At 42.1% G+C, this 19,441-nt stretch overlaps 1 protein-coding gene across 1 annotated transcript in view; it reads left to right on the plus strand.

Moving 5' to 3' along the window:
- The window catches only part of BAZ1B (bromodomain adjacent to zinc finger domain 1B), a 49,538-nt gene that overhangs the window by 13,307 nt on the left and 16,790 nt on the right, over positions 1 to 19,441 (plus strand). Inside the window, exons 6-13 of the mRNA XM_075854132.1 lie at positions 592 to 789; positions 5,339 to 7,007; positions 8,738 to 8,876; positions 8,971 to 9,089; positions 10,736 to 10,847; positions 12,310 to 12,408; positions 15,630 to 15,807; positions 15,917 to 16,099. Of these exons, the coding sequence (XP_075710247.1) occupies positions 592 to 789; positions 5,339 to 7,007; positions 8,738 to 8,876; positions 8,971 to 9,089; positions 10,736 to 10,847; positions 12,310 to 12,408; positions 15,630 to 15,807; positions 15,917 to 16,099 (2,697 nt within the window). The remainder of the gene's footprint in view (positions 1 to 591; positions 790 to 5,338; positions 7,008 to 8,737; positions 8,877 to 8,970; positions 9,090 to 10,735; positions 10,848 to 12,309; positions 12,409 to 15,629; positions 15,808 to 15,916; positions 16,100 to 19,441) is intronic.

Here is a 19,441-nt window from a genome sequence, read left to right on the forward strand (position 1 = left end):
CTACATTGATGGAAAAAAAAAAAGTTACGGCTCTTGGAAAGCGACAATGCAAAAGCAAATAATTTTAGTTCAAAAGTGTTTTTATTGTGCAAAAGTCGTAAAACATAAAAAACCTCCACATATGTGGTATCGCCGTAATCGTACCGACCCATAGAATAAAGGTAACATGTTATTTACGTCGCATAGTGAACGGCGTCAATTTAAAAACGCATAGAACAATGGTGGAATTTCAGTTTTGTTTTTTTTTTATAACCCCCCCCCCCCAAAAAAAGTTATTAAAAGTTAATAAAAAAATTATATGTACCCAAAAATGGTGCTATTAAAAAGTACAACTAATCCCGCAAAAAACAAGTCCACATACAGCTATGTAGACGAAAAAATAAAAAAGTTATAGCTGTGTGTGTGTGTGTCCCCCCCCCCCCCCCTTGGGGCAGAGACTAAATGGTGACAATCCCTGTAACGCACTTTGGAATATATTCGCACTGTTAAAGCAATAGGAAATAAAAAATAATTGGGAAAAATCCTTCATAAATTGTAACCTTCTAATGTTGGTACCTACCGTTGACAACTAATAATTTGCTCGTTATTCAGGTCATCATCATGGTTCCCGTGGACAGCCTATACCGCTCTGAACGACCTCCGAATAAAGAGATACTTCGTTACTTCATTCGACATAACTCACTGAGAATAGGCACAGGAGAGAATGCCCCCTGGGTTGTTGAGGATGAGCTAGTCAAAAAGTACTCTCTGCCAAGCAAGTTTAGTGACTTTTTACTGGATCCACATAAAGTAAGTAAACAGAGGCCCAAGGTTGTTAATGTGTTCACGCCAGTAGTTGGAATAAAATTAGTGTTTTTGGTCAATCTTTAATGAGACTTTAAAAAAAAAAAAATCTATACAATCTTTTCCGGCTCCTCACTAGCCATATTTGAAAAAGTGGGCATGTTCTCTGAGGAGATGTAGGTTAGGCCACCTTAATTGGAAATAGACGTAAAATAGCGCAAATGTACATCTGCCCACACCAGAAATTCAAAGAACATCTAAATTATTAATACTCTTATAAAATTTGGTGCAGCTCTCGCCATCTACCCTCTTCACTTTGGCAGAAAAATACATCAGTCTAAGTGTGGCTAGACTCTGGTGTAACTGACAGTATTCATTAAATAATACAGATTAGCTTGTCTCCATTTTGTTTATAAAATGTAACTTGTTTTGATGTATAGGAGTGGCATACGGTAGGTTACTATGAGATTTGTTGGCAGGCTGAAGTGTAGGTCTGGTATTTTTTTCGTTATAATTTGGGGACACAGCACATTGGGTTTAGGCTCTTGCCATTAGGAGGGTGACACTAGGTAGGAAAAAGAGGATTGGCTGCTTGTCAAATCTGCTGCACTTTTTTTTTTTTCTTTCCACCTTTTCCCTCTAAGGTTTATGGTGGATTGTCAGCCTGGCCGACAGCCTTCTCCACCCTTGAGGGGTGCCAGGTAGTCCCCTGCACTGCTTCCCTACTTTCACCTAACTCCCCTTTTCTTTTGTCGGCAGCAATCTGGTGCCTCCACTACATGTGAAGGTGATCCTGTGTGCACACGAAGACATGAGGTTTGCCATCCCAACTCCCCCCCCTCCCTCTGTGGAGGGTCCTGGAATCCTCTGCGCAGGCTTACTCCTGGGCAGTCTCGCTCTTCTGGACGTTTTGGAATTTTTTTCAGCGAGTTCGGCTCTCTTTATCTGCACCATAGCTGCAGTCCGTGTTATCCAGGAGCAGGCTTGCTCCAGCCTATCACGGTTTGCCCCATGACTCCTTAGCCGCTTTTCGTCGGAATACAGTGCACTGGGTGTCTAGTAGGCCAGCTCGGTCAGCTGTATATTTTTTATTTTTTTTTTCCCCGGTGGGCTCCCTTCCACTGACTCTAACTAGTGAAGAGGTCCATTCTCTCCCAACATGTCCTCCTGGGAGGAATCCAACCCACATCAGGCTCTGTTAGTGACACACTATAAATGACCATGCGGTCAGCCTTCTCCACTATGCTACCCGGGCCCCTAGGATACAACACCTTAGCAGAATGAGCCTTGTCTTTAACCCCAGGCCTTAGGAGACCTCTTCAGACTCTTGCTCAGTTTCTTTTCTATTGGTAGGTCATGTAAGAGACCCATGAGCACGAGGGACAGAATCTGATGATTCCACCTACCTCCCATATTAGAACCAGTACTGTGGAAGCGCCTTCTCTGCAGGATAGGTCTGTCTCCCCTGGGGAATCCTCTGAGTCAGTTTGATAAAAACACTAAAATAGCAGCTGCTATGCAGGATCTGATTCTTGCTTTTAGGGATACCTTACATGTTAAGGATAACACTGTCTTTCCAGGGAGGGGTGTTTATCTTCGGTCACCGGCATCAGCCGAACTTTTGCCTGCCTGAGGGGTCACCCGTGCTGTTCCCCTTTGTGGAAGAATGGGCGCTCTCCCTTGGTTTCCAAGTGGGCTCTCTTAGTGGATCTGCCTGTCTAAGGCTGTCCAAGTGTACTACTTTTCTGCTATCCAATGTGGAATCCTAGTGATTCTTCGATTGGATTTTCTAGCAAATTCTGACTTTGATGGCTTGTAATGCCATGCATCCATTTGCAAGACTCTTCCGATCGAAGATGTCTTCACCGGTTATGACTTATTTTCGATCAGGCTGGCTAGCTCAAACTGACGCTGCATGGGTTTGAGAGGTGGTGTCCCACAGGACCATTCTTTCTGTCTCTGGCCCCATAGCACGCTTTTGCTTTCTTCACACTCATGAAGTGATAGTCCGAACATCTTCGCTGTTGGTTCTTAATGTTTCCAGTTTGTTACCCTCCTGTTCCAGCTTGCTACAGCTCCAAACGCCTTCACCAAGGTCGTGTCGACCTTCATGGCGCTTCCCCGCACTATAGGAGTTTGTTTTACTTTACCTGGACAACCTCTTGGTGAAGGTCTTCTCAAGGGAGGAAAGTCCTACAAGTTTCGAATCACCCTGGACCCCTTGAAGAGATTCTGATGGATCATCGAAGAAAAGTAGTCTGTGGTGCCAGCCCAGCACATTGAGTTACTGGGTTTGATTTTCACCACCCGGACGGCCAGGGTTATACACCCGATGGACCAAGATCTAGGCCGGAGTGGCTTTGCTTCGCCAGTAGCCTCTAGTTTCCATTTGCTTCTGCATGTGGGTACTAGGCAAGATGGTGTCGGCCTTTGAGTTCATGCCCTATGTCGAATTTCACAAGGCTTTAATCCGGACTCGGGGTCCCAGAGGTTGCGCCATCGATGCCCTGGTCCCTCCTTGGTAGAGGTTCCCCCTACTGTTTCTCTTCCCACCCATTCTGCTACTGCCCAGAGTGCCCAAGCGTGTCCAGGCAGAGGGCATTTCAGCCCTAGACTGAACTTGCAAGGTCTGGTATGCTGACTTAATTTACCGAATACTTTGGTTGTTACTTTGCTTCCCATTTTCGGAGCCGTACCTGGCTTTGGCTCCAAAAACTGCATTAAAGAGACTGTCACCACATTATAAGTGCCCTGTCTCCTATATAAGGAGATGGGCGCTATAATGTAGGTGACAGTAATGCTTTTAATTAAAAAAAAACTATCTTTTTTTCACAACGTTAGGAGCGATTTTGGTTTATGCTAATGAGCTTTCTTAATGCCCAAGTGGGCGTACTTTTACTTTTGACCAAGTGGGCGTTGTACAGAAGAGTGCATGACGCTGACCAATCAGCATCATGTACTCCTCTCCATTCATTTACACTGCACTAGCGATATAGTTATATCGCTATGTGCAGCCTCATACACAAACCCTAACATTACTACAGTGTCCTGATAATGAATACACATGACCATCCAGCCTGGACGTCATGTGTACTCAGAATCCTGACACTTCTGAATCTTTTTTTTTTTGTGAGATTCCGGCAAGTGAAACCAAATCTCGTTTAGCTCCGTAATCTCGCGAGATTTGGTTTCACTTGCCGGAATCTCACAAAAAAAGATTCAGAAGTGTCAGGATTCTGAGTACACATGACGTCCAGGCTGGATGGTCATGTGTATTCATTATCAGGACACTGTAGTAATGTTAGGGCTTGTGTATGAGGCTACACATAGTGATATAACTATCGCTAGTGCAGTGTAAATGAATGGAGAGGAGGGCATGATGCCGATTGGTCAGCGTCATACACACCCCTGTACAACGCCCACTTGGTCAAAAGTAAAAGTACGCCCACTTGGGCATTAAGAAAGCTCATTAGCATAAACCAAAATCGCTCCTAACGTTGTGAAAAAAAGATAGTTTTTTTTAATAAAAAGCATTACTGTCACCAACATTATAGCGCCCATCTCCTTATATAGGAGACAGGGCACTTATAATATGGTGACAGAGCCTCTTTAAAGCTTCATGTATGATTTCAGCTTTACAATTAAACTCCAGGTAAAAAATGAAAATGTAGCTTTTGCCCAGTCACATGGAGCTCTAAATCTTCCAAATAGTGTTACTTTTCTGAATTCTTCCATTTCCGAGATCCCTCTCATCCACTGGGCTCTACTAGGCCTTGGCTGAAGCATGAGCCATCTGGCATGATGCAAAGTAAATACTACAACCGTGGTGTATTTCCTATGCGGTCTCCCAGGTCGCTCATGCCAGTTCTGCTCAGTCAAGTTGTCCTTGTCATCACATTCTTATCCCTTTGCCTAGTAGAGAATAATAGGTCATCTCTTTCAGGTAATTAAATGTTTGGGGAGATGTAGAGCTCCATGTGACTGGCCAATATCCATTAGTAATTTACTTTCTGTAACCTACAACTAAAAGTGAAGTTATTCAATTGTTTTTCTTTATCCTGAGATGAAAGTAGGTTTTGTTGTAGTTCTATAGTTTCCACCGCCTAGAAGTTGGGACAATTAGTTATTAGCTTACTACTGTTCCAGTTTCTGCCCTTATTTTGCTAGGTCGTTCATACAACATTGTTGTGGGGCATTAGCTTGGTGTTTCTTAAGCCAATCCTTTACAAACCATTCTGGATGTTTGTAAAAAAAAAAAATAAAATATCTGTGTGGCAATTGTCCCGTAGGCCGTTCTTTATAAACCCACCCTTTATAGAGTATATGATGTGAATTTTCCTGTTATTTCCCTTGTGTTGGGGACACAGTCAGCCAGCATGGGTGCATGGGGATCGAGATCCCTTAATTTTCCGCTGTTCCTGATAGGTAGCCTGGTAATCCCTCTTTTACCTAACTTAGGAAGACAACGTTATGTCAGAGCTTTGCATGTTGTAGGTGTACCACTATTACTGTGTTGTGACATATATATAATCATCTCCCCTCACTTGCTTTTTAGTATATGACTTTGAATCCAACTCCAGCAGCAAAGAGGAAGAGCCTAGGATCTCCTGACCAAAAACCATCAAAAAAAGCAAAAGCTGATGGTGATAAAAATGCCCAAAAAGGCAAAAAATCTCCACTCAGCCCAACTTTATGGTGTCAGGTAAACTTGAAGAAATTAGCGCCTGGCTCTCCTTTAAGAGACTTACAAGGGAAATATTCTGAAGAGGAGCTTGAAAAGTTAATGAAGATCATGAGTCCTTCCCAAGTGAAAGCCAGCTTCAAGGCAAGTGCTGCTACAGGGAAAAAGAGAAGTGCAAAGTCCCATGTAATCAATGGGCAGAAAGTTTCTGGTAAGGCTCGTTCCCCTAAGAAGAACCTAAAAAACTCTAAACTTAAGCAGATGACGTTATTGGATATGGCAAAGAGTACCTCAAAAGTTGCACGAACACCAAAAACTAGTTTGTCTACCCCTAAGTCTGCAAGTAAGCGGCTTCCTGCTGCTGCTCTACATCTGATTTCTTACTATCGTGAGAACAAGAATCGTGAAGACCGAAAGAGTTCTCTTTCTGCGCTCATCTCTAAGGTGGCCAGACTTCTTTCTGATGAGGACCGAAATAAACTTCCAGATGAGCTTAAAGAATTAGTACAGAAACGGTATGAGCTTCTTGAGGAACGTAAACGTTGGGCTATGATGACTGAGGAAGAAAGAGAGGAGCACATGCGCATGAAGCGGGAGGCATTGAAGGTTCGCCTCAAAGAAAAAGCTCGGGAACGCAAGCAGAAAGAAAAGCAAGAACGTCTAGAGAAGCAGAAACGGTTTGAGGACCAGGAATTGTCTGGCAAGAACTTGCCAACATTTAAATTGGTTGATACCCCTGAAGGCTTACCAAATACTTTATTTGGCGATGTAGCTATGGTGGTAGAATTTCTGAGCTGTTATTCTGACTTGCTGCTCCCGGATGGCCAGCACCCTGTGTCAGCTGTTTCCTTAATGGAGGCTCTTGCAGCTGAAAAGGGAGGTTTTCTGTATCTGAACAGAGTGCTGCTTGTGCTTTTGCAGACCCTCCTACAAGATGAGATCGCAGAAGACTATGGAGAACTGGGTATGAAGCTTTCTGAAATCCCACTAACCCTGCATTCTGCTTCTGAGCTTGTTCGTCTTTGTCTCCGTAAATCTGATTCACCAGCTGGAGATAGTGACGCGTCTGATAAAGGAGACGAAGAGAGTGAAGGATCTGCTGTCTTCCAGGATGATGAAGTAGAAGATGAGTTCCTAGAGAAACTGGAAAACACTGAGTTTTTTGAACTGACGACAGAAGAGAAACTTCATATCCTTGATGCGCTCTGTCACCGTATCCTTATGACTTACTCTGTCCAGGACCATGTGGAAGGTAAGCAGCAGTGTTCAGCTGAGTTGTGGAAGGAAAGGTTGGCTATGCTGAAAGAGGAAAATGACAAAAAACGTGCAGAAAAACTGAGGCGAAAGGAGCAGGAAGTCAAAGGTAAAGAAGAAGGCTCTCAGTCCAAACAGTCGACTAAAAAAAGTGAAAAGGGCAACAAAACGGAACAAACTGCTGAGGCGGAGCCTGAGCCAGAGGATATGATTAGCGCTGTGAAGAGCCGGAGGCTACAGTCTATGCAAGCCAAGAAGGAGAAGGAAGAACATGACAAACTTACAAAAGGTTAGTATTCTGATGCAATTGAGTCTTCGTCTTTAAACTTTTGGTCTTGTTCCTGAACACACCAGTTTAAGATGCTCCTAACTTGTGGTTTTATATCAGCGATGTGCGTCATTTTAGTTCGTGTGTTTTTGAAATTCCAAAATAGAGTTGGCTGGAGTATGGCATATGATCCTCAAATCTATTTTGCAGTATAGTTTTTTAAAAAAATGTATTTATTTTAGCATTTTGTTACACATACTATTTTCAAGCTGGAGGCACTGATAACACACTTGACTATTCCCCTCCATGCCTACCTGTGTCACCGGGCATGCTCACTACACACTTTTATAAATGTGAGTTTTCCGTCTTAAGGTATACTGTGATACATTTACTTCTTTAAAGGGGTTTTTCAGATTACATACTTAATTTAAAGAATGACATCAGAAAGTGAAGGCTTTTCTTACTATATCTTTAGAGTCTCTGTCACCACATTATAAGTGGCCTATCTTGTACATAATGTGATCGGCGCTGTAATGTAGATTACAGCAGTGTTTATTTATTTAGAAAAACGATCATTTTTGACGGAGTTATGACCTATATTAGCTTTATGCTAATGAGTTTCTTAATGAACAACTGGGCGTGTTTTACTATATGACCAAGTGGGTTTTGTACATAAAAGTATATGACGCTGACCAATCAGCATCATACACTTCTCCCCATTCATTTTGACAGCACATAAATACACTATAACGTTACTGCAGTGTTCTGACAATGAATATACATTACCTCCAGCCAGGACGTGATGTGTATTCAGAATCCTGGCACTTCTGTAGCGTCTCTGTGATATTTACAGCAAGGCAAGCGTAATCTCGCGAGATTACGATGTAACCTGTCATTTCAAACGAGATTACGCTTGCCTTGCTGTAAATATCACAGAAGTGCAAAAAAGTGTCAGGATTCTGAATACACATCACGTCCTGGCTGGAGGTAATGTATATTCGTTGTCAGGACACTGCAGTAATGTTAATGTGTGTTTGTGGCAGCACATAGCGATATCGCTATGTGCTGTCTAAATGAATGGGGAGAAGTGTATGATGCTGATTGGTCAGCGTCATACACTCCTCTCCACAACGCCCACTTGGTCAAAAAGTAAAACACGCCCAGTTGTCCATTAAGAAACTCATTAGCATAATGTTAATATAGGTCATAACTCGGTCAAAAATGAGTTTTTCTAAATAAAAAACACTGCTGTAATCTACATTACAGCGTCGATCACATCATGTACAATATAGGCCACTTATAATGTGGTGACAGGGCCTCTTTAAAACGCAGTTTTGTGCTAGTCTGGTAGTCAAAATCAGTGCCAAATGTCTGTTCATACGTCAGACTGCATACTCTCCATTCTATTTTGTTATAAGATTAGCCAGAATGCAACGCATAAAAAAATGGCAGTCTCTTGCATATTTGTGATTTGGACAATGCTTTCCCAGATTTGGCTAGGTGGCCTACACAGGCAGTGAAACCGCACCATAAGATGTGTATTTTACTAGAGTACAATAAACTGAATACATACGAGAACCGTACAATCGGAAGTGTAAGCTCTGAGTAAGAGCTCTCTGTAGTATTTGTTGCACTCTATTGTATGTACAGAGAGCCAAATGACAAGGCACACAAGAGTATCTGTGGTAGAAAACACCATTTGAATGTTAATTTCCCATTTTTAACATGCATGCTTTTCAATTTTTTTGCAGTAAGATTTCAGAAAGAGGCAGAAGAGGAGAGGATGCGCAAGCAGAAAGCCTCTGTAGAGAAAGCATTTCATGAAGGCATTGCCATAGCCAAGCAAGTATTGAGACGATCACCACTTGGCACAGATCGCAACCATAACCGGTATGGTTCTTGCATACACTTTTAGCACATAAGAAATTGTATATTTAGAAAGTTGCTTTTCAGTTTATTTAAAAAAATATATAATTATTTGCAGGTACTGGTTGTTCTCCGATGCCACTCCTGGACTCTTCATTGAAAAGGGCTGGGTACATGACAGTATTAGTTACAGTTTCAGTCTTCCTATAGAAGATGATGAAGAGCAAGATGAAGATGGTAGGAATTTTACCCTCCTTTATTAACTTACTATAGTGTTAAAGATAATGTGGAGTCTCTTGAATATACCTGTTTTAGTTGATGGGCCAGCCGCCATCTTGGTGCCACCTTCAGCTCTGTGTACTGCCTAACATTGTCTCGTGTAGCAAGGCAGTCTACTATTTCCATTAAGCTTCTGGCTTTTCTGAGGCGGAGTATCACATTGTAATTGCTCTGCCTTTCATCTAAGTGCAGCAAGTGATGAGTTTTATTACTGAAGGACAATAGTTCTATGTCACTAAGCTCTAAGGCTGGGTGCACACGACCTATTTTCAGGCGTAAACGAGTCATATTATGCCTCGATTTACGCCTGAAAATACGGCTACAATACGTCGGCAAACATCTGCCCATTCATTTGAATGAGTTTGCCGACGTATTGTGCAGACGACCTGTAATTTACGCGTCGTCGTTTGACAGCTGTCAAAAGACGACGCGTAAATTGACTGCCTCGGCAAAGAAGTGCAGGACACTTCTTTGCAACGTAATTTGAGCCGTTCATTGAACTCAATGAAGAGCAGCTCAAGATTTACGAACGTCTCAGACGCCTCGTATATTACGAGGAGGAGCATTTACGGCTGAAACGAAGCAGCTGTTTTCTCCTGAAAACAGCCTGTCATTTCAGCCGTAAAAGCAAGCTAGCGTGTGCACATACCCTTACTCGTGCTGCTTTGCTCTGCATCCTGCTTTTAAAGGGAATGTGTTGCTAGAAATTTTTTTTTTTGTTAAACTATTTCAATGATTTACACATTGTTTTACTTTTTTTAATTTTTTCACAAGTCAGGAAATATTATAAATTAGATTCTAATTTATAACCTTTCCAGTTCCCAAAATTGCAGCATGGTCAATGTGGTAAAGCAACCTCTTTGCTTTATGCTGCAAATTTGGGGTAGACGCACTCGCTCTAGTGTCCTCACACAATCCCCCCTCCCTTATTCTGGCTAGTGCCAGGAGAAGGAGGGGTTTGAATCTTCAAATCTCCTAGGCTGTGTGCTGCCATTTTCTGAGCGACTGCAGTGTGTAGGAGGATTAGATACAGTGCCAAGCAGACAGTAGAACACGAACATAATACACACATCACATACACAAACATAACTTACCTGCTCCTGTCGCCTCTGCTGCCTCCGCTCCTATTCCTTGCGTCTTCGCTTCCTTGAACATATGGCCGAATTAAAGTTAGACAGGATAATACTAGACCAAACCTGCAGAAATTATACCAAATGACTCAATGGTGCATGTTGTCATAAATGTTGGAGCAGCCTTCTTAACGTATATTCGACACAAAGTAAACTGAGGACTGGAAAGATTTGTGTAGCTCATATGTTTTAGCTCACAAAGGATTGCATGACTGGATACTGTTGAAGTGAACCTTTTAGTATTGGGTCTGCGAGTTTTTTTTCCTTTCACTTACGGCAAACATTATAGGTATTGAGGAATTGGAAAAATGAAGTATATTAGTTGGAAAGCTTTTAATTAATTTTGACGTACGTAAAATCCGGAAGCTGCTTAAAATAACTGTTCGGCAAAAGGGTGCGAATGTGGATAAATATTCTGGATTTCTTTGTTGCTTAGAATGCTCAGAGTAATAGTTTTCTCCTCAATCCTGTCAGGTAACCTGGAGAGTGAAGATGCCAACAGCAGTGTTGGTGCCCCAGAGGATTCCATGCCAAAGGAACGTCGTAAAGTAGAAAGCACAGTACCTAAACAGGGACAGAACCTTTGGTGAGTTGGTTACATTTTCTCCTGATCACACGTTGGGTTTAACCCCTTAACGCCGAAGGACGGATATATCCGTCCTCAGCAGCTGCTAGTTCGCGCAGGAGGACGGATATATCCGTCCTGTGATCGCGCGGGTACTGACAGTTTACCCACGCGATCAGCGGCAGGAGCACGGCTGTTATACACAGCCTGGCTCCTGCTGCAACTGCCGGAATCGAAGCACGCGCCGATTCCGGCAGTTTAACCCATTAAATGCCGCTGTCAACAGTGACAGCGGCATTTAATGTGTTTGACAGAGGGGGGAACTCCCTCTGTCTCCCGATCGGCGCCCCCGCAAACAAATCGCGGGTCGCCGTCGGGTTTCCATGACAGCCGGGGGTCTAACAAAGACCCCCAGGTCTGTCTTCAGCATCTGCCTGTTAGGCCATGCCAGAGGCATGACCTAACAGGTTGCCTGTCAGTTTTACACTGACAGGCAATAATGCTTCGGTATACTAAGTATACCAAAGCATTATATATGCGATCGGCACATCGCATAGTGAAGTCCCCTGGTGGGACTAAAAAAAAAAAAGTAAAACCGTTAAATAAAGTTTGTGAAAAAAAAAATAAAAATAATTACAGTCAAAGTCAAATAAAACTACTTTTTTGCCCCAAAAAGTGGTTTTATTTAATAAAACGGTCAAAACAAATCACACATACACATATATGGTATCCCCGCGATCGTAACAACTTGACCAATAAAATGAACACATTAATTAAACCGCCGGATGAACGGCGTCCAAAGAAAACGCAAAAAACAACGGCAAAATTCTCTCTTTTCTCCCATTCCCCCCATAAAAAATAAAATAAAAGTTAATCTATAAGTCCTATGTACCCCAAAATAGTACTAATGAAAACTACACATTGTCCCGCAAAAATCAATCCCACGTACGGCCACATCGACGGAAAAATAAAAAAATTACGGCTCTTGGAATGCGGCGATGCTAAAACAAGTAATTTTTTTCTAAAAGGGTTTTTATTGTGCAAACGTAGAAAAAACATATAAAACCTTTACACATTTGGTATCCCTGTAATCGTGCCGACCCATAGAATAAAGTTAACATGTTATTTACGCTGCATAGTAAACGGCGTAAATTTATAACGTGAAAATTAATGCTGGAATAGCTGCTTATTTTCAATTCTCTCCTAAAATAAAGTTAATAAAAGTTAATCAATATGTTATAAGCATCTAAAAATGGTACAATTACAAAATACAACTCGTCCCGCAAAAAACAAGCCCTTATACGGCTATGTCGACGGAATAAAAAAAGAGTTACGACTCTTGGAATGCGACCGTGGAAAAACAAAAAATAATCCTTGGTCATTAACGTGCAAAATGGCCCGGTCATTAAGGGGTTAAAAGCTCCCCATCCGTCCTGCCTGGTCTTATTTGCTAGTAGTTAGTCATGTGCTTGTTTACTTTTAGGTTCCTGTGTGATTCTCAAAAGGAGTTTGATGAGCTCCTGGAGTGTCTACATCCTCAAGGTTTTCGTGAGAGCCAGCTGAGGGAACGGCTACAAAAGAGGTGAGTTTATATTGTGATAACTATACCCTATTTTCACACTTTAATTGGCAGCTATGAACATTGACCAGTTGTGGCAATATTTTTTCTTAATTGGAGATTCAGTACTTCTTGCAGTTAACAGATGGCGCCAAATATTTTCCCTGCCCTGAATTCACTCTGCTTACGATGCAATATGTTGTGCTTATGCTAGGTGTCTGGGTTTAGTTTACACAAACTCGTGCATAGATAGACATGTTGTATTTTAACACATGAAACAATTTAAAAATGTCAATAGTGTTTTCTTTACATAAGTAATAAGACTGCCGCTTATCAAAAGATCATGGAGCTGGTCTAGGCTAAAATTGGTTAATTTATTTTGATTCAACAAAATGGGCCAAATTAGGTCTTCGAATGTATAAAAATGAAGTATGCCATAAGTGTTGGATCGGTGTGGGTCCCACCCAATGTTCCCTCTAAAACTTTCTTGCCAGTGAGTGGACAGTTAGGGACTTGGGCACTTTTCCTGCTAAGGGTAGGGACACACACTCCGCAACATATTAAAAACAGCTACTAGATTGACATGTGGTGCAGAATTTTAATCCGCAGCATGTCAATTTATGCTGCGGATTAGCTGTTTTTCTGTTGTCGGTTTTCCCCATTGAATTCAATGGGGAGGTAAAATCTGCAAAAAAGCAATGTGTTGCGACTTCCGCTGGAAAAAAATCACAAATGGAAACCTTTTATTAATTCCTACCTTTAGACACTACTTTCGTGGGGAAAGCTCCTGGTGCATACATTGAGCATATCCATAGAGCCCAGTTGACCCAACATATGCCTAGTGTCCTTTTAGCGTACATCGAAAAGATATGTCGATACATAACAATGTATGTTTTTTTTTTTTAAGACCTAATGGATGACGTATGCCTATAAAGTGGTATACGTCACCAAATCCTCTCGACTTCTAGCTCAGATGGAAGGCTCTGACCTGATGTGAACTAAGCCTGATGACTGAAGGGGCTAGTGTTGGGTTCCTGAGTTGGCTAAGGCAGTGAAGGGGTTAACATTTCATACCTGGGGTATAGTGCGTTACTCACCTCTCCATTCGCAGGCATTGTCCGGGCTATACCAGGATGCTGAGCACTGCCCTTACAGCTTCCTATTTCCTCCCAGCACTGATCATACCGATCAGTGCAGAGAGGATGAGGACGACTGAGCAGCTGTAACTGTACAAACGCTCTGCCCAATCAGAGTGCTCAGCCTGATCGTTTAGGGGGGAGCACAGGGAGTCAGAGCAGAGGGAGCCAGTAATCTGCACTGCTTTAAAGAGAACTTTTCACCTGCCCATACATGTGCAGCATGTATTAGGCAGGGCTTCGCAAACATTGTCCTACTTTACATTTTTTCCCTATCCTCCTCCGTTATTTACATAGCGGTGCCGTTATATTTGGTGCCCGATGTCTAAATAAGCCACTGAACGGTCAATGGGGCGTTTCTAACTAACTAAATGGCAAAGGGGAGTGATGGCTTCGCCCTGACACTGTCCAATCAGCTATGGACAGTGTCAGGGCGGCTTGCTCTGTGTTCCCTCCTGCGAAAACTGACTGAGCACGCTCTCTGCAGAAACACCAGTCTGTGTGTGGGCTCGCGAGAGGGAACACCGCTCAATCTGCCCTGACACTGTCCGTAGCTGATTGGACAGGATCAGAGCGAAGACATCACACCGCCTTGCCATTTAGTTAGATAGAATCGCACCATTGACAATTAAGGGGCTTATTTACGTATCGGGCACCAAATGTTATGGCACCGATATGTAAATAACAGGAAGTTAGAAGAAAAATTTCATGTGAAACGGTTTGTGAAGCCCTGCCCATTACATGCTGCACATCTATGGGCAGGTGAAAGGTTCTCTTTAAGGGATTCTGTCAGCCGTTTTGACTATTCAAAACTGCTGAAAGAGCTTGATCTGTGTAGTGATATCTGGGATATGACACTCATGCGGTTTAAGTGACAGACATATAGGTTTTAATGTGCCCAGCACTGCGATCGCATGATTTTCTGGGCCTCAGAGTGACCGCTCTAGCAGGCTCCTAATTGGATGTTGTTAACAGTTTTGAAGTGTTAAATTTGCTGACAGATTCCCTTTAACCCCTTAAGGACATGGCCAACTTTGGCCTTGAGAGCGGAACATTTTTTTTAAATATTTCCCTCTTTGCATCCCGACTCAACTCTTGTAGTTGTATGAGACTTTGTTTTTTGCGGGACGAGTTGTACTTTATGTAGGTACCGTTTTTTGGTACAAATACATTATCGTTTAATTTCTAGAAATTTTTATATTTTTGGAGAAATGCAGGAAAAAAGCAGTTATGTTGCAGTTTATTTATTTTTTGACACCACACTCCAATCATCATAAATGTTATAGATTTGTTGTACAGGCTGTTACGGTCGTGGCGATACCAAATATGTATTTCATGTTTTGGGACTTCTAATTTAAAAAATGTATTTATTGTAAAAAGTGTTTTTTTTTTTTGTTTGTTTTTTTTTTAATCACCTTAAGGAATTTATGATTTTGATTTTATTTTTTTTTAACTAATGTACTGGCATAGATCTATATGCTAGTACATTAGCCTGTCTACTGATTGTACGCAGGCAGTTATTGGGACATACTGCAGTATGCCCTAACAGAAAATATATGTTCAGTCAGCCCTGGGGTCCTTCAATGGACCCTGGGCTGTCTGGCTATACAAGTTATGGGTTTTGATCACGTCAGTTATTTGCTGTGACGCGATCAAAGTGCAGTCCCCCCCCCTCTTTAAACACCGCGATCAGCTTTCATCGCGACAGTCAAAGGGTTAACGCCGGGGAGAAGATGTTTCTCTTTTCTCCGCTGGCAGAGTGTGGCTGTGTATTACAGCTGTTGCCCTGCTCTCGATCGTGCGCACAGACGGCTGTCACACAGGATGAGAATGCTCGTCCTAATGCGCCAAGTACTCACCGCTCAGAACGAGCATTCTCGTCCGGTGTCGGCAACTAGTTTAAGGGGATCTGTTGAGGTGGCTGCGACATTCAGGCAGAGGTGGGCGCATCGGAGTGCCACTCTCCATTCACTTCTATGTAAGTAATATTTAGGTTCTAGCCCTTACTTTTTACTTGTGGCAATTTCACATTCCTAACAAATTACATAAATCCTGGCAGTCAATGATAAAATGGACATGGTTTCCAGTCACTCATTCAATTACTTTCAGATATCAGGACATTTTGCATTCGGTTCACCTTGCCCGTAAGCAGAACTTGGGTTTGAAGATATGTGATGGACAACAGGAGCTGCTAAACTTTCTGCGCAGTGATATAATAGAAGTATCAACAAGACTGCAGAAGGGAGGATTAGGTTACCTGGATGATACAACAGAATTTGAAGAAAAGGTAAGAAGCCCTGTTTTGTTCCTGTGTCGCTGTGCACCGTTCCGTAACAGTGCTGCAAGTGTCTGACACAATGTTAGAAGATCTAGAAGTTCTCACTTTATACAAACAGGTTCGCACATTGGAAAACCTCAAAGACTTTGGGGAGTGTGTCATCTCCCTACAAGCCGCTGTCATCAAGAAGTTCTTACAGGGATTTATGGCTCCAAAGCAAAAAAAGAGAAAACCATGGGAGGAGGCTGCAGCCAAAGCTGAGGAGCAGGATGAGGAAAAGAAAATGGTGGAGGAGGCAAAGGCAAGTTCTGCGTGTTTGCCCAGTAACTGTATACTAGAAATGTAGAAGATTTAACTGTTTTAAATGCACTGCTGGTCAACACAAGGGAAATGAGCTCAGGGCATGCCAGGAGCTGCAGTTTCCAAACAGCTGGCGAGCCACATGTTTTGCTACCACTGGTTTAACCCCTTCACGCACCAATAAGTTCTTGTGCAGGGAAAAAAGTATGGAGCGCGCTCCACACGCTGAGGTCAATCGCAACCGCAATATCTGAGGCGTTAGAAAGAGGGGGCCACCCCTCTTCCGACGGGTCATGAGGGCCCCCCCCCCTACCACCACAATGAGATTGGTGGGTGACTACGGTTAAAGCCTCCTAGGGGTTGCTAATGAAATGTGTAAAAAGATACGAATTTTCAGTAGTGAAAAAATATATATAAAAATAAAAAATAAAAAAAATAACCTTTCCCCATTTTTCCTCAAAGTAAAAAAGAAAAGTTAACTAAATTGGTATTGTTGCATTCGTAAACGTCTGAACTACTACAATATAGTGTTTAACGCACATGGTGAACGCCGTGAAAGATAGAAACCGCCCAAATCGCTATTTTTTGGCGAGCTAAGCTGCCAAATTTTTTTTAAAAAGTGATTAATAAGTCGTTTGTACTGACAAATGGTACCAATAAAAACGACAGCTCGTCCAGCAAAAAATAAGCTGTCACACCGCTTAATGCACGGAAAAATTGTGGTGGAACGAAGCCTCTTTTTTTTTTTTTTAAAGTAGAAAAATATAAAAAAAAAACAAACTAATTTTGATATCACCGTAATCGTATTGAGACACAGAATAAATGCTTTTTGTTTTTTAAATATATAAACCACATGGTGAAAGTCATAAAAACGAGACTCCAAAAACAATGGAGGAATCGCAGTTTTTTTCCAATTTCAGTCCGGAATTTTTTTCCCCCTGCTTCCCAGTATGTGCTATAGTATTTTAAATGGTGCCATTAGAAACTACAACACCTCCCGCAAAATATAAGCCCTCACATCACTCTATTGACTGGTAAAATAAAGGAGTTATGACCTTTGGAAGGCAGGGAGAAAAATCAAAAAATTGCTCGGACCTTAAGGGGTTAAAGGATAATGTTTTTTCTCCTTGTCTAGGTTTGTCCCTAGTAACAGCCCAGTACTAGAAAGCCTTACTATGTATAAAACCCTAACCAATATTGAGTTTGTCAAAACATCTGTGACCTTTCTATTAGAGGCTCTGTCACCACATTATAAGTGGCCTATCTTGTGCAATATGTGATCGGCGCTGTAATGTAGATTACAGCAGTTTTTTTTTTTATTTCGAAATACTATCGTTTTTGACGGAGTTATGACCTATTTTAGATTTATGCCAATGAGTTTCTTAATAGACAACTGGGCGTGTTTCACTTTTTGGCCAAGTAGGCATTGTGGAGAGAATTGTATGACGCTGACCAATCAGTGTCATACACTTCTCTCCTTTCATTTACACAGCAATAGTGATCTAGCTCTATCACTATGTGCAGCCACATACACACATTAACGTTACCCAAGTGTCCTGACAGTGAATATACATCACTACCAACCAGGACGTGATGTCTATTAGGAATCCTGACTCTTCGGTAACATTTGTGTGAGATTTACAGCAAGACAAGCGTAATCTCGCAAGATTACGCTGTAAACTGTCATTTAAAACTATATTACGCTTGCCTTGCTGTAAATCTCAATGATCGTCTTTTCTAAATAAAAAACACTGCTGTAATCTACGTTACAGCGCCGATAACATTATGTACAAGATAGGCCACTTATAATCTGGTGACAGAGCCTCTTTAACATTCAGTGTAAGTCCAGCAATTTCTGTCAGTATTTGAGCACTACATAGATCTTCAGTACTTGAATTGGCCACTGGATGGCTCCTCTGCTACCATTTGTCTGGATGTGTCCATTTAGAGGCTAACTGTGTAGATAAGGAGAATACTGTATGTTTAACTAAACTACACAGTAATGTTTTAGGACTCACACCATCAGTAATATGCATTTAAAGAGGCTCTGTCACCAGATTATCAAATCCCTATCTCCTATTGCATGTGATCGGCGCTGCAAGTTTTTTAGTTTTTTTTAAAACGATCATTTTTGCCCAAGTTATGAGCAATTTTATATTTATGCAAATGAGCTTTTCAATGGACAACTGGGCGTGTTTTCTTGTATTACTAACTGGGCGTGTTTTCTTGTATTACTAACTGGGCATGTTTTCTTGTATTACTAACTGGGCGTGTTTTCTTGTATTACTAACTGGGCGTGTTTTCTTGTATTACTAACTGGGCGTGTTTTCTTGTATTACTAACTGGGCGTGTTTTCTTGTATTACTAACTGGGCGTGTTTTCTTGTATTACTAACTGGGCGTGTTTTCTTGTATTACTAACTGGGCGTGTTTTCTTGTATTACTAACTGGGCGTGTTTTCTTGTATTACTAACTGGGCGTGTTTTCTTGTATTACTAACTGGGCGTGTTTTCTTGTATTACTAACTGGGCGTGTTTTCTTGTATTACTAACTGGGCGTGTATTGTTTTTAAAAACTGGGCGTTGTGAATAGAAGTGTATGACTCTGACAAATCAGCATCATACACTTCCCATCGTTCCCACCCAGCTTCTTTCACTAAAGACACACAGCGTGACGTCACCCACAGGTCCTTCAACCTTGTCGTCGGACAAAGATACATCGGCTGAAAGGCGTCCAAAGGGTTAATATGCTTGTCTCTAGGGAGTTTACTATGCTTACCTGCACATGGTGATGCTGCTGCAAATTCAACTGTACGCCTGGAGCTGTGGTGTCTTCTCTCTTCCGACGCCAAGGTTGAAGGACCTGTGGGTGACGTCATCATTCCCAGCCAGCTGCTTTCACTGCAGACACAGCGTGACGTCACCCACAGGTCCTTCAAACTTGGCGTCGTAAGAGAGAAGACACAACAGCTCCAGGCGTACAGTTAAATTTGCAGCAGCATCACCATGTGCAGGTGAGCATAGTAAACTTCCTAGAGACGAGCATATTAACCTTTTGGATGCCTGGAGCCGATGTATCTTTGTCCGACGACAAGGTTGAAGGACCTGTGGGTGATGTCACGCTGCTTGTCTGCAGTGATTTAGTCCCTTGTAGATTCTAATCATTCCATCCCAAATGGAATTCGGCACTTAGGCCCCATGCACCCAACCGTAAAAATTGTCCGTATTGTCCTGGACACCTTCCCGTTTTTTATGGAAGGTGTCCGCCCGTAGAAGTGTCCTGTCTTTTGCAGTACATTTCCTATCTTTTACTTTTTACGGTCTGTGCTCCCATACTTTGTATGG

This window comes from Rhinoderma darwinii, chromosome 2 (assembly GCF_050947455.1).
Source record: "Rhinoderma darwinii isolate aRhiDar2 chromosome 2, aRhiDar2.hap1, whole genome shotgun sequence".
Lineage (NCBI taxonomy): Eukaryota > Metazoa > Chordata > Amphibia > Anura > Rhinodermatidae > Rhinoderma > Rhinoderma darwinii.